This window comes from Psittacula echo (genome assembly GCF_963264785.1).
Source record: "Psittacula echo genome assembly, chromosome: 7".
Classification (NCBI taxonomy): Eukaryota; Metazoa; Chordata; class Aves; order Psittaciformes; family Psittacidae; genus Psittacula; species Psittacula echo.
In genome coordinates this window covers 63,842,915-63,869,965 of record NC_137740.1, presented here as the reverse complement: position 1 = coordinate 63,869,965, position 27,051 = coordinate 63,842,915, and the positions used below count along the sequence as shown (strand labels likewise).

The following is a 27,051-nucleotide window of genomic DNA, read 5'->3' as shown; positions in this document are numbered from 1 at the left end:
ATAAAATAGCGTTAAAATGGTGAGAAGGGGATGAGAAGCTGACATGTGAGACGATTGCTGTTTATTGCTTTCCCATAAAAACCTGTGATTTTTATCACTTGTTACACGTCTTGCTTTTCTCTTTCTAGGTAACAGATAATATTCTGTGTGTTGTGACGTTAGGAGTAGAGTCAAACCTCAAACACCACAGACAGCGCCCCTAAATGCAGCCAGTAGCGATGGTTTTGTCATGGGTACTGGTTCCAGATGAAAAGGCTGCAAAGGCATTTTGGACAAGAAGAGTCACTTGAGGCAGGACAGTTTTGTTAACGTCGAGTGCTGGAGGATCTGTTTCCACCTAGGAATGAAGTTTAATTTCAAGTTCTAAGAGAGCACTGGGGGGAAAAGGCGAATGAAATCCCTGCTATTTTTAAGGTTTCATTATTCCCTGAGAGATCCCGGGTTTCCTGTGTGCGGTGCTGGCCGAAATGGCATTCTTTGCTTGCAGTTATTTTGGCTATTGTAAACCACCGCTCCTGTCAAAAGTCTGCGCTTCATTTTCAACGGGAATGCTAGAACTCATCAGTATTAAAGAAACACATTGTCTTCATTAACAGCTCTTTGAAACATCACAGCTCTTGTTCCTCCTCTTCTGCGCATCCCCAGCGGACCCTTCACCTCGCATTAAGAACCCTTGGTGTAACCTAACTCAGCTCCTTGTGAATACAGTCAGCCACCCTTGTTGTCTTCCAGCTTTGCCTGCTGCAGCGTGCGGGTTTGCGTTCAAGCTGACCCGTGTGCGTTTCTGATGTAGTTTGGATTGTGGCTGCAACTGTGAAAACCCCTCTCGTGTTGTCAGTGTCTGAGCTGGGGTTTTGTTGGTTTGCTGTAGTTGCTTTGTAGGCAGTGTGAGTTTGACACGATACGGTTTGGAGCCGCCTTCCAGCGAGTGCGTATTTGAACTGGTTTCTTACTCGAGTTCCTCTCATGTAAACTTCCTTAAACTCAGTTTTCCCGATGTGAAAATAGTAGAGGCTTTTTAAAGAGGTTTCTCGTTATTTCCAGAATGCTCCAATTGTCTTGAGGATTCAAATAGAGCAGATTCTGCTTTGTGAACATCTGACCTGTGAAGCTATATAAGGTTTTTCACGATAGAAAAATTCCTATGGCATTCCACCTCTGCCAGGAGGGAAATAAAAGCGTGGCCAGTAACAGTTGTGTGCATCTAATGAGAAGTTTGGCTTGCACACAAATAGGTACCTACAGGCAAGGCAGACACTTCATCAACTGCTTTCCTTCTCTCCATAGACTCCCACCTTGCAAACATCAGCCAGGAGGGTGGATGGGCGGGTAGTCTGCAAGTAGGTGGGTGGTAGGCTGATAGGTAGAGATGTATCAGAGCAAAGCAATGGAAACAGTGGAAATAATGATGATGAAAAGCGGGATTGTCATTTTAAAGGAGTAGATTGAAACCTCACCACATCCCGTTGTCTCCAGAGCTGCCTGCCTCTTTATACTGTAAAACCTCCCTTCTAAAGATACTGAATATCCAGCTCTTGTTACGGGTATAGTTTAGGAGTTTACAGCACTATGGGAAAGATCAAAAGAAGTGTTGCTCTGCCTGGGAGTGACAGATTAAGCTCATCCCAGCTATTAATGCCAACAGTAAAACAGGTTTGGAAAGCGAAAAGATTAAATCCGAGTTTCATCCTGCCTGTGAATCAGACTTACATGTGAAACCTTCATGCTTTTCATGTGATTTTGTTTAGTCTTAAGTAGGATTGGCATTGAACTGGACATTGACCGGAGGGGTAGTTAACATTGGTTTAACAGTAAATAGCACCGTATGGAACTGGAAAGCTGTGTGTCTTGCTGCTCTCCCAGACAGGTACTATTAGAGCTTATCTTACCTAAAACCCTGTACCTCAGTGAAGGTACCAGAGGCAGAACCCGGACCTCCGAGATGCTCGCGATGCGGTGAGGAGAAAGGCAATACACGGAAAGAGCTCTTGGGAAACCGGGGCCACAAACAGGAAATGGAACGTGTGTTAGGGAAGAACAAAAGCCGGGATTTCCCTCTGCCGCTCTCCCAGTCCTCCCAGATTTCCCCCACATCCTACGGCATCACCGTCCTTCGCTTGCACAGGTGACATTCCAGGGGGCTGGTTTTGGTGTGTCCTGGCTTCCTGAAGTCGCCTGGAATATGACATTCGTACGCTGTCACATCAGAGTGCGAGCTCTTGCGCTGTGTCCTGCCTATACCCCTAAGAGCCCCGAGTACTTCTGGCATTGTATGAATAGCGGAAAACTTCATTCCCTTGACCTCAGGAACGTGAATTCTTGGCATTCTGTGGGCTGCGTGCCTAGGACAGCCCTTGTTCTCCCTTCAAACATGACAAAGAATGCAAAGTTCTCTATGTGTCTGATGAGACGCGCTGGTTTTCCTTAATGACTTGAACACCAGCGATAAACCAGATGATTTTGTATGCTGTTTCTCATCCCCAGTGAATTATACAGCTGCGTTTCACTATACATTCTAACAGTATACAGTCCCGTATGCAGGTAGGGGTTGTTTATGGCTGGAGTCACAGTAAAGTACTAGATTACAATGGTAACATGGCTTAAAATGATTGCCTGTATCTTCTTTTCAGATCCTGATTGCCAGTATCATGTGCAGCTACAGCAAGGAGGACTGGACTGAACTTGCAACAATGGCTCAGGTAATGGTTTCCTAAATGTGCGCCTGCGTCTTTTCCTTTTATGTCCCTTAAAACCGAGAGCTGCGATAAGGAATTTAAGGAATTCCTTGACCGAAAAAGGCTCCAAGTGAAAAAGGAGCGTTTAAAGCGTGTCCGTTCTCATTTGTTTCTTCTGTGCTTCCATTCAAGCGATGGAAATGTAAATATAAAGGCAACTTGTGACAGAGAAATGGCCCCTTGGATTTTGCAGCAGTACCTGCAAAGCCTTTAGTCTTTGAATCTATGTACTTTTTATTTGCATTTTAAGCCAGCTGTATATTATGACGGATGCCCTGATAAAATTTAATCCTACCTTTGAGAGCCAAACTTGATCTTACCTTGCCTACGGGCACAGGAGGTTGACAGCGCCAGAAGAACCCCTGAATATAAAACTCTTGAATATTTAAAGTATAAAAGGCTCATTTAATGCTATTCTAGTTTTAATATAGACTTTCAAAAATGATACGAGAGAAAGCCAGCATATGTAATAGCAGGCAGCAGGCATCCTATAATATAAATCCAATTTACGCAAATGCAAACAGACTGTGCCCCTGAAATTTCAATTCAATTTGAAGGCAAAAACCTATTTAAAAACATGTCGCCGTGTCCATAGGGAATAGTCTAAGAAATAGTTGATTAAGGCTGCGATAATTTCATTCAGAAAGGTGTCTATGTCTGAATGTAATGCAGAGTTGTTGGTTTAAAATGGGGCTTCTTTCCCACGTGAAGTGTCTAGAGGAAATACAAAGCGTAGTTTCGGATGAATAAAGAAAGGTTTTAACAAGTTAAAGCAAAGACAAAGATTCTTTTATCATTATTCCAGCTTTAGCTTCTAATGTTTTCTAAGTTGTATTTAATACACGTGTAGGGTGTGGGTTTATTTCGAGTCTGTGTTTTCATATGGACGTGCGTGTCTGAGCATCGTTGTTCCTGTCTTCACAGTGTCCTGAGCCCTTCTGTGGTGATGTGGGAAGACTCTTCTCTATTTTCTTTGGGCATTTTAAACGGATGAGGGGAAAAAAATCACTTTGGGGACTTAGGGAAGCAAAATGAAACATTATCAGTAATTAGCTTGGTGATCTTCAGCACTAGTCCATTTTATACCTGTATTTACTTAATTGACCATGAAATCTTTTGTGGAATCGGTGCTTGACAGGAGCAGTACCGCTTTTAACCTGACTAAGATGAATGGCTTTATTGTGCCACGTGCTCCTCTGGTTTGAATGCAGAGGTACCGCTATCCAACCTGAAGACAGAGATTTCCAATCTGCCTTTGTATTTATGTTGCCTCTTTAGAAAATAAGTAGTTATTTAAATGCACTCCGTAGCGTGTAACCTACGCCACGGAACTTTTCTTCAGCAAAGTAGTCGTTAGTCTTTGCTCTGTGGAGAGCAGCGCACTTGTTTGGGATGCTCTGCTCGGAGCAGGGATGTTTAATCGCATGCATAGGATCCTACCTAGGAGGTGGGTTTGATTTGTGGCTTTCCAAAGAGCAGCAACCCCAGAAGGTACCGCAGAGCCTCTCAGCAGGAGGACGACCTATTCATACAAAAGGTCAGCTTGTCACAGGGGCCGACAGCACCATCTTGCAGAGCTGGCCAGGATGCGGAGCATTGCTGAAGGTGATGGATGGCTTCTGCCCTGCTCACGCACTCGGGAAGCTGCTGAACCATGGCCACACAGCAGGCAAAGTTACTCCAGTTCAATAAGCAAGAACCAAAATGCAAATGCAAAACACAACGTGCTAGTTACTGCCACGTGGAAGGCAACAGGAGAGTCTCATCTTAGGCTGGAGCAGTTCAACAGGGAGGAAGAGGAGTGTGTTTGGGTGCTGTCTTTGGGCCCCTCGCCCTTGCGATTGTAACAGATAGAGGGTGCTGAACAGAAATCAGCATGAATCATACGTTTGGATGGACTTTTTACTAGACAATAGTAAAACCACCACCGTGTAATGCTACAGCGTAATGCTGCATTCTCTCGTTTGACTTCAGAAACAAAACTACTTCATGCCAAAAGCGATGGCACGCTACGGGCGCCTGCAGGAAATTAAGAGCCTGAAATTCATTAACTGAGAAAGGAGAAATTCACTGCTGAGTCACAGGTCTTGAGAGCACAGGAGCACCTGTGTGACGCTGAGTCCCCATCCTCACTCTCAGTGCTGCCCAAGGCCCTGTAATTACGTTTCATTTTGTAACGTTTTCCAGAACCGTCTCCTTACGGTGCTTGTCTCTTTTTCATTGTTTTTTTCCTTTAATTCCCTTTGTAATGTCCATTTTTGTACCATTTCTTGTTCAGGCTTTCTCTCTGCAACAAGCAATACATCCAGTCCAGGGAAATCTATACCACACGAATAGTAAATGCTGCAGGAAAAGATACATTACTGGGAGTTAATTCTGCGTTTGTTCTCCTTTTGCATGTTTCATAGGTTGCTGGCGCAGATGCACTGGAGTTAAATTTATCATGTCCTCATGGTATGGGGGAGAGAGGCATGGGCCTGGCCTGTGGGCAGGTAGGACTGTAACCGCAATCTCTTTCATGTCTCGTCAGCCATCCTGCACTGCCACACTGCTGGTTACACCTCGGGGGGAAGACACAAGCAGGAGATTACGAGCTGGAGATTTTGTAGGTTGAATGTGTTTAAATATTTAGCGCTGAAAGCAGGAGAAAGAAAAAGGGGGAAGCTGAGAATATACAAAACGCTCGGTTGTTTGCTGCGAACAAAAATGCATTATGTATTTGACAAGGAACAAGGTGAAAACAAAAGCGCTCGGACTGAATTGGTTGGGCTCCATTTCGGTGCCCTGTAGATCTCTTTCAGGTCACAAGCCAGTAAGTCCTGCGTATATCAATAATGATTTTGAAGGACACGAGAGATAAACACGTTGCAGTTGGCAGTTTCAGTGTACAAACCTCACTGCGTTGTAGAATCACAGAGCAGGGCAGGCATTCTGGTAGTGCCACCTACAGTTTTAACATCTTCTCTTCTGAGAGCCTGTGTTCTGCAACCCATAGATTTGATAGAATTTAGGTTGGAATTGTCCGTGCCTGATACGTCTGCTGCGTGGAATTCTGATGCAGGTTCTTCCCATGACTTCAGTGAGGAGAATGTGCGTCGTTTTGCCCCTGAAAGGCAGATAAACATGCACAAAAGGCAGTTCTCACACGAATCTCTTTGTGAAGCTTTCAGATTTTCCCATGTTCTGTTTGTGGTTTGAAGTTTGGTTTGGCTTTAAAATGTGCCCAAATGCGGTGAACTTGGAAGTCTGGAAAGCGTTGGTTCACAGCCTACCGGGAGAGGTTTTGTAGGGTTTGATTGTCCAGGTTTCAGAAGCCTGAAGCCTGTTTGATTTTCCATCTTCCTACGTTTTGAGGAGAGGGGGAAAAAGAAGTAGAGGGAGATGCAGAGTGGGAATCTTGATTGCAAGCGCTGAATTGGGCACATGCTATTCAGCTGAGCCCCTACTAAGGTCAGGGTTAACCCTAACCTGGTGGGCGCTAGTAGATGCCTTACTTCATCCTCACTTCCTCAGTTAAACACAAAACGTTTAAGACCTTAGGTGGGTGGAGAGCTAAACCATTAACTTCCTACAACTTTTAGGAGGGATGCAGTAGGAGCTGGAATGGGTCATTTACCCAAGTTACGGTTAAAAATGGGAGAGAATGATGCCAGCCCTCCGGGACCACACCAGCAAAATGTTAATAGCTATTACTCATCCTTTACCCTGAATTGTATTCAACCACAAAGAGCTCCAGTAGCCTTTTTGATAAGCTTAGGGAGCAATTCCCACCCTTCACTCTGCAGAGCATCTCTCAGGGGTTTGGGTTGTCCCCACCTTAGTTGGCAGCATGAGGGATGCGGTTTGGTCAGGGAGAGAACCCTGAAGGTTTTGCACAGAAGCTGAAACGGGCTCCTTTCAAGCATCCTATTTCTTTTTTCTTCTTTAGGCATATGTTATTTCCAGCTCTCACTGGTCGGAATAATATATGCATGTGAGGTTGCTTAGATGTGTAGTCAGTAGGGAGCTGTCTGGCTACATGAGTTTTTACATATCTTTCAGCTATTGTAGAATCAGAGAGAACCAAATGCAAAATCTCAGCACTCAGGGCTATCGTGTGGATTTGTGACTCTCTGTGGAGGAGATCAGATCCATAAAGCACGAAGAAGATTACATTATATATACATATATGTTTGTATAATAATAAAACCTCTCTCCCATACAATATGGATATTCTTTTGAATGTTTAATATCTACGACTCTTGCTAAAAAGTATGTTCTCGTGTTTGCTTTACTGTCTCACCAAAATAGAAAGAAAACGTGCTGCTTTAGACAAATAACTGAATAAACCAAGCCTCTTTAGAGGGCCAGATCCTGGGGGTCTTCCTCAGAGGTGGCTAAAATTCAGTTATAGTTGCTTTAAATGTGGTTTATTGAAGCAAAGGGTGAGGATAAAGTGGATAAAATAACCAGATGTGATGAGATTTATCAGCAGCTCTTTAGGGCACCACATCTGGTGGTCTCTGGAAGCCCCATCATAAAATAGGAAAGCGCTAGGAATTATTTTGGCTCTACTCTTCATTCTGGAGGGGTTTGCCATAGCTGAAGTCAGACAGGTCATACGTAGGTGATCTGGGGAAGGGAGGGCTCGGATATGCCCTGGGATAAACCCAGCACTTGATATCTAGAAGTCAGGGCATGAGGCTTTGAGAGACAGCGGCTTTCCTGTTTGTGCAGTGAAATAGGTTTTCTTAAACCTTTTTGATAATATAATCCACGTCTTCCTAGGAAATTTCTATAAGGATTAGGTCCCTTTTCATGCCGAAGCACAGCAAATCCTCAGGAAACTGCAGAAATGGGTGAGATGAAAAATAAGGGCAGAGAACCGCGTGTGGATTTCTACCACTGATAATGGCTAAAATGGTCTGCCTTTTTGGTGGTTGTTCTTTAGAAAAAAGGAAAGGAAGGTTAATTACACTGTCTACTTTTTCTCCTCATTTCAATCCCTGTGGTGTGCCTAAGGGGGAGAGTAGAAATCTGGGAACATCAGATTGGGTTTTTCTCTCTCCTGTTTTGTTCTCTCGTCTCAAACACTTCCACTGGTTTATACTTACTGTGTATTTTAAGGCTGCTAGATATATCCTCTCTCTCTGTATGTATATAAAAGAATTTGTTCTAAGCATGGCTGTTTGTTTTATACTGAACTACAGTGCTCAGCTTTTATTTGATTTCAATTCCAAGTCATTAGTGCAGACACTCTGGCACCCAAACAGCATAGCTAGCCAGAGGGTAATATTACGAGGCATCTGTATTGTTGCCAATAAGTTACTTAAAGCTGGTTCTGTATCAAATGTCAATTATGTTTACTGATTCTGATTAATGGCAATAAAGTTAAGGTTTATAATACTTCATAACAATCTGCAACTGTATAAAAGTGGGTTATCATCAAAAATCATAATGCAGTTTCCATGATGAGGTTTAACAGCACTAATTCACAGGTTTTCTTTGACTCAGATAGCATAAGTGTACCAAACATTTCACAGGAAACTTAAAGCCAACAGCAGATCATTAGGAAATGACAGTATCACTTTCCCAATATAGTTCATTACTGTAGCAATTACGGCCTCAAATGATGACTATAAGAAATCAAGTGAAGCATTGGAGATGGTAGCACTCACATTTCAATGTCTAACTTCTGGGGGTGGGTTCGTGGGGCATTTTTTGTCTCTTCACTGGAAACCATACAAAGATGGGGTTTAGTTTGGGTTTTTTTAACTTATCCCTCTAAAAAGCGGCATGAAGTATTCAGAACCGTTACTGTGATGTGAAATGAACAAATCTCAGTGTTTGGCTCTTTGATTCTGGGCCGAAAGTCAACAGGTCTCTGCCGCTGCTCTGGTAAGAATGAATGGTTGAATCAAGGTGTTAATGTGGGGCTTGTTTTACATTCCTCCTAGTATTCTCTCTAGTTCAGGTCTAGTAAGTGTCACCCAGAATCATTACAATAAGACCGATTGGGATGAGTTATATCCAAAGTGAATTTCCTTGACCTAATGGGGAGTGAAAAACAGAGGAGGGAAGAAAAGAGGTTGCTTGGAAGGTAGTAACAAAGGTGCTGGAAGAGTAGCTACAAAGAGGGAAAGATGATTCTCTTGGTGTCAGATGATGCGGCAAGGGGCAGTGGCCACAGATTGCAGGATGGATGTTTCAGTCTGGGCACCGAGCAAAGCATTCACCAAGGTTATGCAGTACAGGAACACGTTGTCCAATAGGGCTGTGTACTCTCAAACGCCAGTTTTCAGGGCTAAGGCAGCAAAGCCATGGCCAAACTCAACTGGTGTTGGTGTTAGTCCCACTCGGTGAGGGAGCTTGGTCCATTCAGGTGCTTCTGTGATTCTGTGGATTCACCCTGCTCCTTTCCTATCCAAAGGTGCTGCATTATTTGAACCGGGGATAGGAAATGAGGAGTGGATAAAAGCTGTTCAGTTGGGGTGAGAAAAGCAGTATGACCGGGAGATCTCAGCCCAAGTGCGAGAACAGACCTTTTTTGTGCTATAAGCAAATAGTTGTAAAGTTAATAACATCCTGGCTTATAAATATTTCTCATTAATTAGGTGCACCTCCTAACCTCTAAAATAGGGGGAAAATCTCTGCCTATCTCATCATTTAAGCTATAGGTTTGAGGGATTGTTTGGGATTCTGTTTGTTTCTGTTGAAGGAGGCATGTGTGTATCTCTTGTGAGCATTGAAATCCAGGTCCTGGGGGTTTAACTATTCGGATCATTCATCAAATGAATTTGTTTTGTGGCTCTTTTCTTACCTTTATTTTCCTTTGCCTTCGAGTGTAGCTGCTGCAGCCGCTGCTGCCGGCTGTGTTTATTGCCTGCAATTAGGAGGCAAGTTTCATAAAAGCCCACAATGCCTCATTCAGAAGAAGACAAATCTGTCCAAAGCAGGAAGCAAAAAAACCCCACAGCCCTGGTTACTCTGCACAGACGAGAGCTGGCTGCGTGGCACAATTAGATTTGCTCTGCTGTACCTTGCAAATAGGAAAGATGAGGCTGCTTTTTAATTGAAGCGCACAGCATCGCATGCTAATTCACTGTTGCTCTGCCAGCGAGGAGCTGGAAGTATTCTAAACAAATGATGCCCCAACCAGACTTTGATTATATCTGTGTTCATGTGGCATTCTACTATCAGCCTCCAATAGCATGCTGGTTAAGTATAATTCATTGAGTCCTGCAGGCTGTATTAGTTCTCTCTCTTCTCTTTTGTATTGGTTACTGCAACAAATTAATGCAAACTGCAGCAGGGTAGCGTTGCACTGTGCTATTGCAGCAGCTACTCCCCAAAATCCAGCGTGAACTAGGAGCATCCAAGTGAGGTTTGGGTGGAATCTCAGGATTTCTGTATCCTGGTGTTCCCTTGCATTGGCCAATGTCACCCTTGGGATCTTAAGGATGTAAATCCCAGCTGATCTCGCCGTCTCTGTGTCTGTCTGTGCCCTCTCTTCTTTGGGGCATCTTTCAACCCCAATGATCTGTCCCAGTTGTGTTTTGGGGAGTTGGAACTCTGTCAAAGATGCTGAATTTCGGGCAGCTGGGCAGGGGAGAGAAGTTGTCTCCCCCCAAGCTGAGGGATATAAACTGTAGCAGCCCAGCTGAGAGAAAAGCTCAGGCATCTGAGAAAATCTCAGATGCAGAAATCCCATCACAGGGCACAAACTCCTCAGCAACAAGGATTCATTCACTCAGGTGGTGATGGTTCTACTCTGCGTGTGCACAGATGAGCTGCACTGGGGGGGTGTTTATCTGGGCTGTTCGGGGAGAAGGGATGCTGCTGATTGCCTCCTTCACCCCTTGCAAATGTAGGTCCAAGCATGCTTTTTCTCAGGCCAGGGTATGTGTTTTGTGGGCTTCTCTTCCTGGCTCCCACGCTGATCACGGCCACACGTCCTCCTCTATGTTAGTTCGGTTCTGTTGCTGTAACCTCTTCGGACGTGTTATTCATCTCCCCTGGTTTCATGCATGTCTCTTCCCTTTCTCTTTCCACTAACTCCTTCTTTAAAGCCCTCCTCATAAAGTCAACCCTTTGCTGAGGTGTTTCAAAGCCACCATTGGCTCCTGAGCTGTTTCACTGGCAATCTGCACAGAAGCAGCTTGCTGCCTATGGGGTGAGTCCAGCGCTCACTCCCTCCAGTACCTGAGGCTTCATTCCCTTTTTTGTTGCCCACACAGGATTCAGGTGTGATGGAATGTCAGGATTTCAATGGATTTCTTCCATGTCTTTAGTTCCTTATATCCTTTATGTGCTCATGGAGTCTATTTTGTGTAGCGTGTAAAGGGAGACAATACTTAACAATGAGCTATGACAGTTAATTGGTATTTTGTCTTAAGAATTGTGTTTTTCCTGCACTCGAGAAGCAATGAATTAAGATGCAAAGTTTAATAAATTCATCACCAGAACAATGTTCTGTGATTTTATATTGCGCTTTGACAGCGTTTAATCCACTGTTATTGCTTTGAAGGGGTTTTAATTGAATTGCTCAAAAGACCAAATGGAAAAGAAAAGGAGATTATAAATAGGACAGTAACTGTCGGCTTGCTGAAACATTTTAGTGGTGTGGTATGGTTGTGGTGGGATGGGATGGAAGCATTTCAGCTGGAATTCACATTATGGATGGCAGATGGCAGGTTAGCCTCAGGATCAGTGACCTGCCACTGTTTCGAAAGGCAGCAGGAAGATTTGAGCTGGATGCGGTATATAGGAGAGAGCCAGAAAGAAAGAGAACTGTGATTCCTTGTAAAACCCAACGGCAACCTGTACTTCTCTTGCAGTTGTGTTAATGCTCGGAGAAGCTTTCAGAAAAGGGCAATGTAGAAAACTCAGGCAAGCAGATTTGTGCGCTCTAGATGGTGGCATGTTTTGGCTTTAAGGTCCAGGTTCCGTGGCCTGCTTTGCCTTTGGGTATGTGGTTGCGGCATAAGGAGGTGGTATTGCGGTGGTTCATTCTGATGATGTCTGGTAAACAGGATTTATTGGAAAGGAAATGATCAACAGCAAGTATCTCTGTGCAGGTAAAAGGAAAGATTTTAAGCTGGTTCATCCTGATGCACAATAAAAGTTAACTGTGCAGCGCACATTAAGAGCTTTCTCTTGCTATGGTTTCAGTTTTACGCCACCATTCGCTATAGTTAATTAACAGTGTGTTAACTGGTCCCTTCACTGCCTACGTGAGCATTTTCATGCTTGAAACTCAGCTTTACCTCCTAGTAAAAGTCAGTCAATGCACTGGGAGGCTGCTCTTTGCAGCAGAACAGATCTGAATGCAGGCCCACGCGATCATTGTAAAACTGAGTGGGAAATCCTTCTCGAAGCACAGGTTCTACATTCCTCGCTTTGGCGTTTTCCAAGGGTTACGGTTTTCCTCAATTGTTTGGTGTTTTCTGCCTCTTTATTATAGGAAAGGACTGTGAGATTCTTGTGCCCTAGCTGACCACTGCTGCAGCACTCACACTCCGGTTCTGTCCTGCCCTTTAAAATACTTCATGTACAATGTAAACCGAACCTTTTTGCCTTCTAGCAGGTAACTTTCTCATGACCTAAAGAGCTGTAATACTGTTTCATCAGGCCGTGTACCACTTTTTTACAGTGATATGAGAAACCTGCTTTTGGCTGGCCAGAAACAACCAAGATGAAACACTTTGTTCCGTCAGGGGTAAAAAGGCATTTGTATTAGTCAACACTTTACATCCCCCAGTGCTGCTGATAATGAAATCTTTCCATTTAGTCACTCCAAGAAGGTTATAAAATGGAAATGTGCAGCTTCTTGGAATGTTTAGGCCCAGTCGGTATCAGAACAAATAATTTGCTGATTTGAACTGGCAATCTGTGCTTCACCCTTTCAGGACAGCTATTATTAACCTTTATTGTCATAATCAAAGAAAACCAGGGTTGTATCTGACTCTAACATTGCACTAAAATCAATAGCTGTAAACAGTGGTTGCTCCAGTTTGAACTGACCTATCTCCATGAAGCACAAAGAGCTTTCCCTGTCGTATAAGGGAACTATACCAATTTAAAAGCATGATAGTTAATTTTCAACGTAGGAAGTTTTCCAGCACTGCTGTTTCTTCCGGATGCTTCGATTAACATTTGAAATTGAAAAACACCAAAGCAGACAATCCAAACCAACCGACCAACACCCCAAACAAACCCCAGGCGTTTGGAATAAGGACAAATGTTATGCTCCAAAACAAATCCCATTGGTTTTAGTGCTGAGAAAACACAAAGCTTTTATGCGAGCTGAAAAGGGAGGAATTGCAAAGCTGAACGAAGACACCCCCAGACTTCTTCACCCTCACTTGGATCTCGACTTCCTTCTCATCGTTTCCGTAACCGCCAGCACAAATCTCTGTTTGGTACTTTTGTCTCCTGGTCAAAAATGAGAACTCTCCAGCTCGTTTTTGACCTTGTCTTCGTGGTGGTGATCGTTCAAGCCATTAGGTAGTACATTATCCAAGCAGGGCTGTAGGAGTGCTGGGCTGCTAATAAGTTATCTCCCACACAGCACTTTGATAAATGTATTCTTGAGTTAACCTATGTTAATATTGGTAGATAAGAGATGTTAAAAAGCTATGAAGTGGGGGTTTGGATTGGTTGGTTGGTTGAACATCCTGTTATTGGGACATTTCTGCAGCTCCAGCAGGGTACTGCAACAAGGAAACGCTGTAGCAACTTATTGTTCCCATTTGGTCATTTGGAAGAGGGTGAAGTGATCAGAGGCTATTTCTCGAATGCTTTTAACATCTTTCCAAGGTTCTAATCGTAGAGCTGGAGGAGGGAGAAATAGTGATAGAGATACCAAAGGAGAGTAAGAAAAAAGAGGGAGATGGGGATCTGCTAAAATTGAAATCTATTGAAATTCTGATGTTGGCAAAACCTTTTATGAGTCTTTTAAGGTTTCTTTGGTTAAACACTATTCAATTTGAAGTTCTAGTTTATTTTAGGTGTACCAGGTTTTGGGGTTTTGGTTTGGCTTGGTTATTTTATTCCGGTTTTCTAGAAGCAGGAGCCTCAGCAGTATCATAGTCTCATATTAGCTTTGCTCACTAAGTGTTGCTGTCTCTGCCAGTATAGACAGGGGCTCAGAGCTTTGGCTTCTCAACTCGGCCATGGCAAAATCTGGACCGAATGATACACTGATATCACTGGGAAAAACAAGGGAGAATCTCAGGTAGGGTCCCCAGGTGGAACTTGCAGTGACTGCTCTGAAGAGTAGCTAATCAAATGATGGCACCATGCTTGCTGCTTTACTTTACCATAATGAAGCCCTAGCCCTTCAAGAACGGAGCTTAGATGGCAGAGGTTGTAGTTCCTCTAACTGAACCACAGAGAAAAAGAGTTGAATCAGATCTCTAGGCTCTTACTTTGATGGTTTTTAGCAGAAACATCTTCCAGGCTGCCCAAGGAAGCTGTGGCTGCCCCATCCCTGGCAGTGTCCAAGGCCAGGTTGGACACAGGGGCTTGGAGCAACCTGCTCTAGTGTGAGGTGTCCCTGCCATGGCAGGGGGTTGGAACTGGATGCTTTTAAGGACCTTTCCAACCCAACCCAGTCTGGGATTCTATGAAATGAGGAGTCATTGCTCCTTATAAATATAAGGAGCATATAAGCCTTTGCATGGTCTTCAAGTGGTCATGTTGGGCCTGAGGGAAAGGTCTTTACCAAAATGAATGTAATCTGTAAGAGCTGGTGGGAGTTTTCCATGCTATAGTTCTGCATTTTAATGTGCAGTATCTTGTAAGCAAAAACTAAGCTTTTTTCACTCGTAGTACGTGCTCAGTTGTATGCGCTCTATGAAATCTCCTCCGTTTAAAAACATTACGGGGTTTTTCCTATTCTAAAGAGAACACTTTAGTATAAAGAAATAACATAAATGTCTTCATTTACCCGGGGGACTTCTTTTAAAAGATCTTGTGGATGAAAGGAGCATTTCAGAGTCTGGAAAAGAGTGGCAAGTAAGTATATCCTTGAATTAAACCAGTGAGCAAAAGTCACAGCACGTATTGTTGCTATGGTAGTGTAGCTGAATGGTAGCTATGTGGACATGGCTTAATTCTTCTCATATGAATCTCTGATGATTCAGGAATTCTTCCACAAGCACCTCCAAAACAACCAAGCCTACAACCTCTCCTCCTATTGCAAAGACCTTTTTGTCTCGAAGTGCAAGTGAATAAAAGCTAAACTGGAACAAAGCATTTTGATGCTCCCAGAACAAGAGATGAAATCATCCATGGTGGGACATCTCTGGACTTTTATCCTGAAGAGGTTTTTACTGTCCGGTTGTATTGATGTCCAATGAGATCTTGAAGTTGTTAGCTTGGTTTGGGGGTTCTTTTTTCTCTACTGGTAGTAAAGGCTTCTTACTAGGTCTCATGCTAAAAGGCAATACTATTGACGAGAAAAGAGCCCTGAATTCGCCTGCTGCCATCTCTCAAAGCTTTATTTTGTGGCATTGGTGTCACATCCCATCCTATCCTAGATTCCAGCCAGAAGGATACAAGCTCTCATCCAGCAGCTACAGTTTTGGGGGGTTGACCAAGCTGGCCTCTGAGGTTTTTTAGCCGTTTTCTTAATTTCATCCTAGGATATAGAGAGAGTTTCACACGCAGCAGTGAAAACTGTTATTCCTGCCTTAGGTTAAACTGCCTCATTTCTTTCTTTCTGACAGCTGCGGTCAATAGCTGTTAACCAAAAGCTGTCAAATTTCCTGAGAAATGAGGAAGCGTTTTTTCCACTCCGGATGGGAAGCAGAGAGTTGCTCATCTTCTGTCCTGGGAAATCCTTCCTTTCGTTTGACAGGATTTAAACAAATTGTTGGCTTTAATTAAGTTTGAAATGGGACAACTGCACAACCCAAACTGCCCTTTTCTGGGTGTGAGAAGACAGTAAAATGAACCATGAGGTTCAGGAATGGTGGCTCTTCTGCTCTAGTGATTGACTGCAGTTCCGTATTTAGGTAATGCTGGAATTTGGGCTAGGTTTCGAGAGAGAGAGAGTTTTATGAAGGCAATGTTGGATGTCTTGGAGGAGGAGGGAGAAAATATAGCTGTGGAAAAGATCAATCGTAATACAGGGTGAATGCTAAAGACAGACGAGGCCTCAGTGCCATGGGTTAGTGGTAGGCTTGGCAGTGCCGGGGTAAAGGTTGGACTGGATGAGCTTAAAGGGCTTTTCCAACCTAGTGGATCCTGTGGTTCCATGCCATTAATTTGCAATGCTTAAAGCTGAAATTCCCATACTTTTTTTCTCTTTTTTTTAATTCTGATTTCCTCGTGGATTTCTGGATTCACGTTTGATCTGGGAAGGAAATACGTGATAGACACATATAAAAACCTAAAGCTTATCAGGCGCAGCCCGTCTGTGGGATGTCTGTAAAAGATGCTGATCCAGACCTACACGTTGAGCTGCTGGAGTGGATTGAGTGATGAATCTATAGAAATGATCATTCCTCCTTTGCCAAAGCTGCTCCGGTGTGCCCCAGCCCTTCCTGCAAGCGCAGGTTGTGGCAGGCAGTGCTGCTGTAACGTCCACAAGGAAAGGGTGGCATGGTCCTGTTGCATGGAGGTTATCTGCAGATGGAGGAAGTTTCTTCTCTCCTTTCTTGTTTTTCACGTGAGGGTGCATTTGAGTCCTCGTGGGCGCTCAGGCAGCAGTTTGACTGAGGACAGGTTGAACTCTTCCCTTGTAGACTATTGGATGAAAGAGTAAAGTGATTATAGGATGTGAAGGAAATTGAAAAGGCAGAGCTTGCAAATTCTCACTTAGAAAGGTCTTCTTAGCCTGCATCTTTCCTGAAGGCAAAGGCACTCCCTCCTTTTCCCATAGCTGTCCATACGAGTTTGGAAAATGGATCTGCTGTGCTGAGTGAGGAAGCTAACTGGAGATCCCTCCAATGCTAATAGATGTTAGAGGGCTACAAGATATATTTCCTGAAGAGCCAGTATGGAAAGAAGTTCTGTCACCAGAAGAATGAGGGACTCTCGGTGCCGCTTGCCATATATAACCATATATGACAAATCCCATGTCAACTTCATGTGTATTCAGTTACTAGAAAGATAAAATAAGTCCTGTAACTTAGAATCAGCATTTAAAATTGCAAACACATTGACATAATGCATGATTTAACCATGAAAATTCAGTTGCAAGCGATACGTATGAGACTAGTTCTGTGGCCATGAAGGATTTATGAGGAAGATGAGACTTACACTTGCATTAAATCAAGTGTTCTGATGCCTGAATCTTTGTTGTTTAGGTCATTCTGGTCAGTGATAGCTGAGATTGAAGAACTTCACAATCAAGGTCCTAATGTATCTTGCAGCGTTCTCTGTTCCAGCTAGTCAGGAGAATGGACTTGCACGAATCACCAGCATGACCTCTAATAATAACCGCTGTAGTCCTGTGTAAGAAAACCTTTGTATATATGTAAAATCAGGACCCAGTGTGAGAAGAGTTGTATTTCTATACTTTCCACAATTACACAGGTCCTTACTTTGTTCTTAGTGAGGCAGAGCTGCCACCGTGATAGTAATTAGGGGGTGGACTGAAGTTTGCAGGGTATTGTCCACATTCTGTCGCATGAATTAAACTGGATCAGCTCGGCTGCTCTACTGAGTGGGCGCCTTCCTGCTGAAGTTCTTGGGGGAAACTCTTGTCACAGGTTTATTTTTATGGCATCTTTCAGACTGACATTTGTATTCTTTATATATGCACACATGCGTATGTACGTTCCCTCACACATCTGTGCTTCCCACGGACTGTTTGCGTAGTTCAGAAAGGCGTGTTCTTGACCCTAAAGCAGTTGTGTTTCTCTGTTGCATTATTCAGATCCTCTGAAAAACGGATTAGATTCAAATATTAGGAACATGTCTTTTGTGCCTGTAGAAATTATCACACGGTTTAAGGTATTCGGAAGCATCAAGGGCAATCTTCTACCAGACAAACCTCTTCTGACCTGTATGCAATTGACTTAGTAAAGGCTGGGCACCGAAGCAAGGTGAGTTTGAGGAGGTGCTCCTCGGTCTGCCTCTCCTCTCTCCCATTTACTAAGCAGCTGTAATAGTGCTTCCCTGCCTCTGAGAGGTGGTGTGGATACAGTGTAAAGATCGTGCAGTAGCAGCGTAGGGTAAAACCGAGGATTCTGCAAGAACCCTGAAAACAGGGCGCAATGAAGGCTTCCAGAAGCCCAGAGTCAGACATTTCTATGGTAATCCTGTCATGAATTTGTTTCTTTCCATGAAATACAAGGAGAGGTGACCTACTCTATGCGCAGCGTTTTCACACTCCTTTTTAAACAAGCAGGATGTATCTGCCTTGGGGGTGATAGGACGTGGGATTCATCTCATTACCAGTGCCAAATGCAATCAGTAGACAACTTGCCGCTTTAATTTCTGAGGGCTTACGGTTATGGTTGTACTTAAGCTTATCGTGATCATTTAGGGGGGAAGAAAAAGGTGAATAGCTGTTTTTCCTCTCGTATATCCACCCATTGGCAATGACTGGTTAGGATTAAAAGTTCCATCTAGCCCAAGGCTATAATGAATATTCAGGCAAAATGATTCCGTACAGCTGCTTTAGGGAAGTGTAAAGACAACGCCTCTACCACTCAAATCCCCTGTGCCTTTGGAATAAACAAGCAATATTTGGTTAAGGACAGGAAGGCAGAAGACGCACTTCCGTACATCTCATACCAAAAGAGACTTTACATGGTATGAAATTGCCAGCAGATTCCTGGAGGTACCGTGCATGAATCAGTGTGTTCCGTTTTGGCCGCTGGTCGTTTGACCAAGCTGTCATTGACATACTGTTTGTTTAAAAGAAAATGATAACAAAACTAGAGCAGATAAGTGAATTGTGCCCCCAACTGAGGCTACAGCCCGCTGAAACGCTGTTCGTTCTTCTGGGTTGACCCACAGAGCAAAATCATGCTAAACATGCATTGCACTGTATCATCATTAATGAGGGAACCAACAAACCTGCTTATGGGTAATAGAAGAAGATCATTTGTAGCAACGAAAGCAATAAAATCCTGTACTACGTGAAGCAGAAGAATATTTTAGTTTGTTGATTTAGTTACACCTAATGATATTTTACATAGCAAGCCATTTAGAAAACGTTTCTTAACTATGCAGGCTTTATCAAGCACTTTATCAATGATAAAAGCCGCACGCACTTCCGTCAAGTTGGATTGTGGTAAAAAGAAGTGATTTATGTTGTATTAGCAGTGATAGGTTTTGTTTCTAGCGTGATTTGCCGGCCTCAAGGTTCATTCTTTTACGAGTAACATGCTCATCCTTGAATGTTGTATAAATCTAATCTCTGCTTAGAATCAGTCAATGCAATTTGGAAGTTGGGCTCAGTCTTTCAGAAAGCCAAGTAGAAGCGAAGCTTTGAATCAGCAAAATTAATAAGGTAAAATGAACCGTAGAATCCCAGACTGGTTTGGGTTGGAAAGGACCTTAAAGCTCATCCAGCCACAGCTTCTCTGGGCACCCTGGGCCAGCGCCTCAGCACCCTCACAGGGAAGAGCTTCTGCCTTAGGTCTAACCTGAACTGCCCCTGGTTCAGTGTGAACCCATCACCCCTTGTCCTATCGCTACAGTCCCTGATGAAGAGTCCCTCTCCAGCACCTGAAGCCTTATAATGCATTTTTCCAAGTCCTCAATGCAAATAGAAAATTATGGCTTTTCCTAAAGGAATTAATGGGGTTTTCTTGATGATTTAAAGAATAAAGGGTGATGTTCCAGGTAAAACCAGGTGGGGATGTTATTCCTCGTTGTGAATCTTTTAGTTGTCTGTGGGGTGGCACAAGGGTAGCCAGTATTCTTTTAAAGGTATCTAGCATTATCTTTATATGATATTTATTTAATGAGCAACAAATTAGGCAAAGGATTATTGTGGGGGGGGGGGGGGAATCAGCTTCAGAAATGCCTGTTTTATTTCAAAATTGTCAGATTTAATGGGATTTCTCATTTTTTTATATACTGCTCAACACCTTTCCCGTTGCTCTCAGTGGCTCTGCAGCAAAGCACTGTGTTAACTTCTGTTCATTTTTCCCTGTTTCCTCGCAAAATGTCCTTTCTCCTTGGGCTATGAAGTGAAGGAAAATCAAAGATTTCACCTCCTTCGGTTGAGTTTTCCAGTTATTTTCCTATGAATTGACCTGTGGTTTTATGGGCACTAAATCCGGGCGGGTTTCCAAGGCTTATACAAGCAAGCCTTTCTAAAGGCCTTTGTCTAAGCATGTGCCAAGCTATCAGATAGTTAATCTGTTTAGTAGCTTGAGAAATTGAAGACCTTTTCATTGCATTTGTTGCATCAATCTGGGTGTGGGAGAAGCAGAATCGATGGAAAATTTAGGTCTTTACTTGCTTTTGGAAAAGAAAAAAAGCTCAAATTATTCTTTATTAAGTCAGGCAAACGCGTTCGGATGGGAATTGGGCTTGTACGAAGGGAAGAGCTCTTCCCAATAAGTTACTCAACGTGGATTAAACTACCTGTATTCTTTGTGTTAGTGTGTGTGTGATTTCTGTGGCAGCACTCTGAGCACGCTGAAGTCAGCGTGATGAGTTATGGGGTGCCAACCTCCTGAACGGCAGCACAAGGATTCCGGAGAGTCATTAACATAAAGGATGCGCAATTCATGTCTCATTTCTGCATGGGGCCTCAAGGAAATGCAGAACAGAAATGAAAGTCAAAGGTACGGCTACTCTCATCCTGCCAGTGCAGCGCTCATCCATATTTCATGGGTGCTGCATGGGCGGGGAGGTCACTGGCTTTATTGGAATGGCACAGCTAAGTCTCAGGGTTTTACTATTCATGTCAAGCACTGTGTGCTCTCGAGGAACACAGCCTGCGGTGGGGGGGGATTTGTTGTGCTTAACCAGTGGTGTAGAAAGAAAACACAACCAGGGGTTATTTCCCGTGTTTCCACCGGATTTCTTTAAACTTCATTTAGGCTCATCCCATTCTCAGTCATGGCATAGCAATGCGGCTCTGTGAGGTTTTACAGTATCCAGTTGTTCTGATGCGACAGACTGTATTTTTGGAGAGAGTCAGTAAATGTAAATATCTGCTGTGTTCGCTTTTGTTCATTTTTCCTGTTTTGTTCATTTTCCCTATTTCCTCTTATTCTTAACTCGGAATAATAAGTGAAGGAAAATCACTTTGTGACCGGGAAGTGATTTTCCCGCTGCGGTACCAATTTGCCCACCCAGTGGTTACACTTGTACTGACTCTTGTAATAGCACCATTCGGTTCTTAACCACCTCACATCTACGTGCATCACTATTGCAGATTTTAAGGTACTTGTTGAAGAGTATTATCAGTACCAAACAGAAAAGACAACAACCCATACGCTGAAAGTTATCTTGAAAAACAACCATTATGTGTGCCAGAGGCAGAACTGGGTTCCACTGGGCTGTTTGCAATGGAAAGGATAGTTGATTACTGTCTACATGAGATGTATTCCATAAGGGAAGTAGATGCCTGGAAATCAGGAAAAGCCAACACTTGGTTCGATTCTTGGCTTTAGCAGAGATGATTTCGATCTTTCATTTACACTGTGGCCATCCCAAGCTGCTCTCTTAAGTCAGAGGAGAGTTCAGAAGTGCTGAATTGCATTCTGATAGCCCTGGAAGCTCGCCTCATCCTTGCTGTTCTGATTAAGGCATGAGCAGCCAATGCTTCCGTTTCACACTATTTGATTGGGTTCTGATTACGTTCAATATATGTTATATAGACTCAGTCATTACAGCTGAAAAGCGATGGGTAAAGAAAATCTCTGTCATCCAAAAGGATCTTTTCCCCTCTGTGGGAAGGGAACCTTTTGTGACTTCTCTGTCTTTTGGGGGGAAAAAAGAAGCTAATTTTCCTTTTTTTGTGATCTAACCTTTCTGCAATGGTTTTGCGGTTCCTCGATGTGTCTGAAATAACTTAACTAATGAGATGAGGTTGAGCCCTGGCGTGTAATTTCACAAAATCACTGCGTAGCCACTTACAGCAAAGTTTGCTATTTCCTTGATCTGTCTTTTGTTCTTATTACTTTTAATTATGTCCTATATTTATCTGACCTATTTGAACAGGATCCAGAGCTGGTACGGAACATCTGTCGCTGGGTGAGACAAGCTGTTGAGATTCCTTTCTTTGCCAAGCTGACCCCAAATGTCACTGATATTGTGAATATTGCAGTGGCTGCGCAGGAAGGTAACCGACTCCAGTGCACAAGCTGTGCAGATTCACTCGTTTGCTGGATGGAGTAAGGCAGGGCAGTTGCTGGAATAATAACAAACAGCACCAGAAACTAATGTAAAGAGAGTTTGAGGGGTTTAGAATCAGCACAGTGATCAAAGGCTTCGAAATCGTGTCCGTGCTTCTAGAATGTAGCAATATATGACAAGAACTGTACTAGACAATAAGTTAGACATGCTTATGTGTGTGTGTTTATCTGCACACTCCTATTACAGTTTTATGTTTGCCATATCACTGTAAATTCCCCTATTCCTCCATTTAATAGTGAAAATGGTGTGCCTGTCCTGAGGAAAGAGAAATACACCATTGGAAGGTACATGGTTTGGGTTTTTTCCTTAGAGCTTGAAGGACAGCATGTCAGGAAATGAAGTTTGCCAGTAGGAATCTATCACTTTGAACCGTGGTCATCGTTTTCCCTGTCGCATCGCTCATCTTGCTCCTCACAAGGTTGGAGGAGGTGACCTCTGTGCTGGGGCACCTCCAAGGATCACCCAACCGCTGTAGCAGGTTCCGTCCCGCACAGCCGCAGGGCAGAGATCTGCCTGTCAGCCCCAGCCTTTCCCACGTGCTGTCTTGTATCCATTACGGCTCTTGCAGCCTGTCTCGAAGCTCGTGTTAGATTTAGCAGCCCGGAATTGGTCCTAAAGACCCTTCCGTGCGTGCCCGTACAGTTTGTTGCTTCCTGCCTTCAGCTGTTTGTTTGAGTTTCTCGTTCTTTCACACGTTCGCGGTTTTCCTGTTGTGTTTTTGCCTCTGCTGTCCCTACGCACATGATTTCACAAAGAGCGACTGACCTTTTCTTTCGCAGGCGGCGCAGATGGTGTTACAGCCACCAACACTGTGTCGGGGCTGATGGGACTGAAAGCAGACAGCACACCTTGGCCAGCAGTCGGTGGAGGCCTGAGGACCGCATATGGTGGCGTGTCAGGTAGGTGTTGCCCTTTTTGATGCATGCTGCTTCCTTGGAGGCTTTCAAAACGTCAGGAGGTCCTTGTAGTGGGCTCGAGTATCATGTCTGCAGTCACACCAAGTCCTTAAAGCTCACTGCTGGTCAGTGTTTCGAAGCCGTGACAGATGGAACAGATTAAGTGTGAAGGCTCTTGGGTTGCCCTTTCCTTAATGGTGAAGCGCAGCATCAGAAGCCTGTGATGGGGTCGCTGGAGAGGGAAGGAAATCTCTTCTCTGGTGACCCTCGCTCCTCCTCAGATTTTTCATTCTGTCACAGTTGTCAGGCCCCACGTTGGACAGAGGCTAATGAAAGGGCATCGCAGGGGGAAATATCAACAACCCAAATGCAGTGTATGCTTCACAGCCTCCCTCCTTCCCACGGCAGGCACCTCTGCCAAGGAGGTTAGTTCCTCCTCTTGCCACTGGGGTAAAGATGATAGAGTGTATTAGGCGAACGTATGCGTAGTTTGTGGCCTGTTCCTTGTAACGCACAAGAAGAGCTCGTGTAGGACGTATTTCCAAGTCCTGCTTCACAGTCTCATTTTCAAACCAGCAGCAAAACTTCTGCAGTCCGGTTCGGTGTGTGCGCACACTAACGTATTAATCTATTGACCCTGTGCGCTCTGTTGCTGTGACAACATGAACTTGGCTCTGCAAAGACAATACTGTGAGCTTCTTGACTTGACTGGTATGGAGATTAGTCTCCTTGGTGATGGAGGTAGCAGTAAATATACATAACAGAAGTAATAGCATCCCCCTGATTGAGTCAAACACTATTTTATCGGACCTGCCTCCTACCTCTCCCCCAAAAACATAATGAGAAGAGACCAGACAGGCAAAAAACGCTGTATTTTATGTGACCGCTGTTATCCTTAGAGAGCGGTAAGAAATGCAGCAAAAGAGAACTTTGAAACAAACTTTAATTCAGACGAGTGTATTCAGCGGAAAATTGCCTCATTGCCTTAGATAACTACATGGAATTTGGGATTTTTTTCAAGGAGGCTGAAAAGGAAGGAAGAGATAACAATCATTATGCCTACTGCACGGTGATTATTTCACAGTGACAGTCCACTAAGATGTTATATCTTCATATTATGCAAAATGGGAGGAAGAGGGGAACAAGAGGAGAACAGCTACAGCCCATTTCAATTTCTCTAGCCTGCCGTGTTGACAGGCAAAGAATAAAGGAGGTCACAGTGGGGGCTGTGCATTAAAAATTAATAACAGAACTATTGCAGTAGTATTTTATATAAGGAACACCATTCACATTGCCTCATTGAAGTTGCAGTGCCTGAATAGGCCTTCCTACCATAAGTCTGTCTAATAAAATCTATCAAATGACTGCATTAGGAAGAGCGTCTCTTATGTCATAAAGCTGACACATGGATGTAGCGGAGATTGCAGTGGCACCTGGATGCTATAAGGGGGGGCACCACTATTTCTGGAGTTTATAGTCTGTTATAAGTGGGACTTGAGGAAAAGTGCTTTATTAGATATTTATATGTATGTAGTAGCAAAATGTATTTTTAGTGACATGGTTTAATGGTGGGCTTGGCAGTGCTGGGAGAAAGGTGGCACTTGATGATCTTCAAGGTATTTTCCTGCGTGGCTGATCCTATGATCCATCAGAGGAGACAGGCAATGTCATTTTTGGATACACCATTGCCCACGATGCAAATCTGGTTCTTTAAAATACAGGAAAACCACTGGGAGTCAATATGCAGCCAATGACATCAATAGGCTCTGCAGTACATCACGGCGCTTTCTCCTTGGCCATCAGGGTTATAGCAGTACACAGATGAATGCGAGCAGGAAGGCAGTTTTAACTGAGGAGAGCTAGCACGCTTAAAGCAGACTGTCTTGTCTTGTCAGAGCGAGGGGCAGGGCGACCCCATTCTGAGGTCTGTTCTGGCCATGCCAGCGCTGAGATGCGTGGCCTGCAGGCAGACACTTGACCTTTCCGTGCTTTGTTCCTCCTGTCTGTGCAGTGGCAGCCACACCACGTCAGTGCCTACAGGCTGTGCTGGGAAGTGCTCTGCAGTCCCAGCAGGAAAGTTGCTTCCTAGTGTCAAGTATTGGTTTTCTGGTTTGATGTGCTTCAGCGTCGCGTTTCTGGTTTATTACCTGATGGAGTCGGGAGTTTTTGTTGTTTCTTCAACTAGTTCCTCTCCAGAGAGAATGAATCTTGTAAGGGAAAGGCAGTGCTATTGTAAAAGCAGTAAGCCTGGTCCATTTTCCATGTGTTTTACCAAAGCACAGCTGGTTTATCATGTTCTCTAGTGTGCAAACGTAGAGCAGATAGAGCGCGTAGCCAAGCTGTATCTCAAATGCTGGCCTTTTTCCAGTTGCACCGGTTTCAGTTCTTTCCTGGACTAGAAATGAGGCTGGCTTGGCACAGAGGTACAGGAAGAGTCTGTGTCCCACAGGGTGCAGTGATCCTGGTGGTGCATCACCAATGATCACCAGCCCCATGGAGGCCTCAGCACAGAGTCGCTGTGGTCAAGGGTGCTGGTGAGGTCTGAGTGCTCGGAGCTGCTGGCCCTCAGTATCACCCAGCCAGTGAGGAATTGCTCACAGTTTATGGAGTACTGGAATAAACTGGATTTTAGGTCAGTTTGGGCTTGCTTAGCTTCTCTTTACACATAAATCACAGGAAACTCTCCCAACCTCCAGTAGCGCTGCCCTATAGTTATAGGCATTGCTCCGTCTGAAAGGGTGCTTTTGCTGCAGAACCTGCAGTGCTCAGGGTCCATCAGCAGGGATGCAGCCTCCCTTGATGCCATGCAGAGAAACGTGCCCTGTCCTCTGTGTCCAGTGTTTCCATTCACTCCCCTGGGAGCCGAAGGAGTCCCATGCCTCAATGGAGGGATACAGTGTGTGAGAAGGAGGCAGGCAGGATGCAGCTCAAAATGCTCAAGTCAGCACCCCAAAATAAGGCTGCAGGCCAGCCTTTGTCTCTGCCACAGTCTGAGGATTCAAATACACATCATATAGAACTTCCCCTTGGCCTCTTCTTCCCTCTTCTTCTCATCTACCTCATGCGGAAGCAGCTGTATACGAGAGGACTGTCCTTCATTATTCCAGAGATACTGAAAAGGGAATTCCTTTTCAATTCCTAAGCGATGGTTTCCTATGGTTTGTGTAACATCCATACAAATAACAAGAAAGAGCATCGCTGCCAGACCCTGCCATGTTTTGAGGACATCTTTAAAACCAGAGGCACTTAATGAGATTACTTGAAAACCCTCATTTAGCTCGGAGTTGTCGCAGCCGGTGTTTTCTTCCTGTTTCGATGTAATTGGATCAGCTGAAAACGGCTAAGCTGTAGGCGGCATCGCTGTTTCCTCCTTCCTGCCCTCCGTGCTGGTGGGTGGGTTTGACAGGGAAGGATCCCGGTATCCCAGGTGGATGTTTGACCACTGGACTGTAGGATTAGGCTCTCTCTTCTCTACTTCGCTGCGCGTACTGAATGATTAATACAAAGTGGAGCAGCTCTCCCAGGATGCGCACTCGCTGACCTGCACATGAGCCTGACTCGGGAGAGCCAGGTTTAGATCCCAGGTGTGAGCATGGATTCCAAGTCTGCCCTCCAACTATTGACGTGGTGAAGTCTCCCTGGGGTTTCTTTTCCCGTCCTGCCTCTGTCCTGGTGCCAAGAAAACCCCGCAAGGTTTGCAGGGAAGATTTCACTTGAATTTTGACAAATGGTTGTCTTCTAAAGAAAAACCATTTCTAATTGGCACAACAGAGCCTCAGCTGAGCCCAAAGGCTATGGTTAGCCCTGTGTGGCCCTGTTATGTGAGAGGACCTGTGCTTAGAGGACTCCAGTCTTCATCCATTTTCATAAGGTTCTAGGAGCTGCCCGTTCCTCAAAAAGTGGGAATGCAGCCTCCAAAGTTGGGTACAGGAAATCAGCCCTTATGATGGAAGAAAACTACTCAAAGGAAGCTGTGGCTCCGCAACGTGTGTAACTATCGTATGTGTTGACAGGCTTAGAGGCACAGTTTGATTTCCATTAAAAGGAGCTTTTAGAATTGATCCGGCAGTATTTCAGGTTCGACGTGGGATTTTAGCCCAAGT

At 44.2% G+C, this 27,051-nt stretch overlaps 1 protein-coding gene across 1 annotated transcript in view; it reads left to right on the top strand.

The window, feature by feature from the left end:
* Positions 1 to 27,051, top strand: part of DPYD (dihydropyrimidine dehydrogenase) — a gene marked incomplete at its 3' end in the record, with an annotated part of 352,887 nt that overhangs the window by 239,991 nt on the left and 85,845 nt on the right. The window contains exons 15-18 of the mRNA XM_080623761.1: positions 2,631 to 2,699; positions 5,144 to 5,227; positions 21,858 to 21,978; positions 22,832 to 22,951. Of these exons, the coding sequence (XP_080479887.1) occupies positions 2,631 to 2,699; positions 5,144 to 5,227; positions 21,858 to 21,978; positions 22,832 to 22,951 (394 nt within the window). The remainder of the gene's footprint in view (positions 1 to 2,630; positions 2,700 to 5,143; positions 5,228 to 21,857; positions 21,979 to 22,831; positions 22,952 to 27,051) is intronic.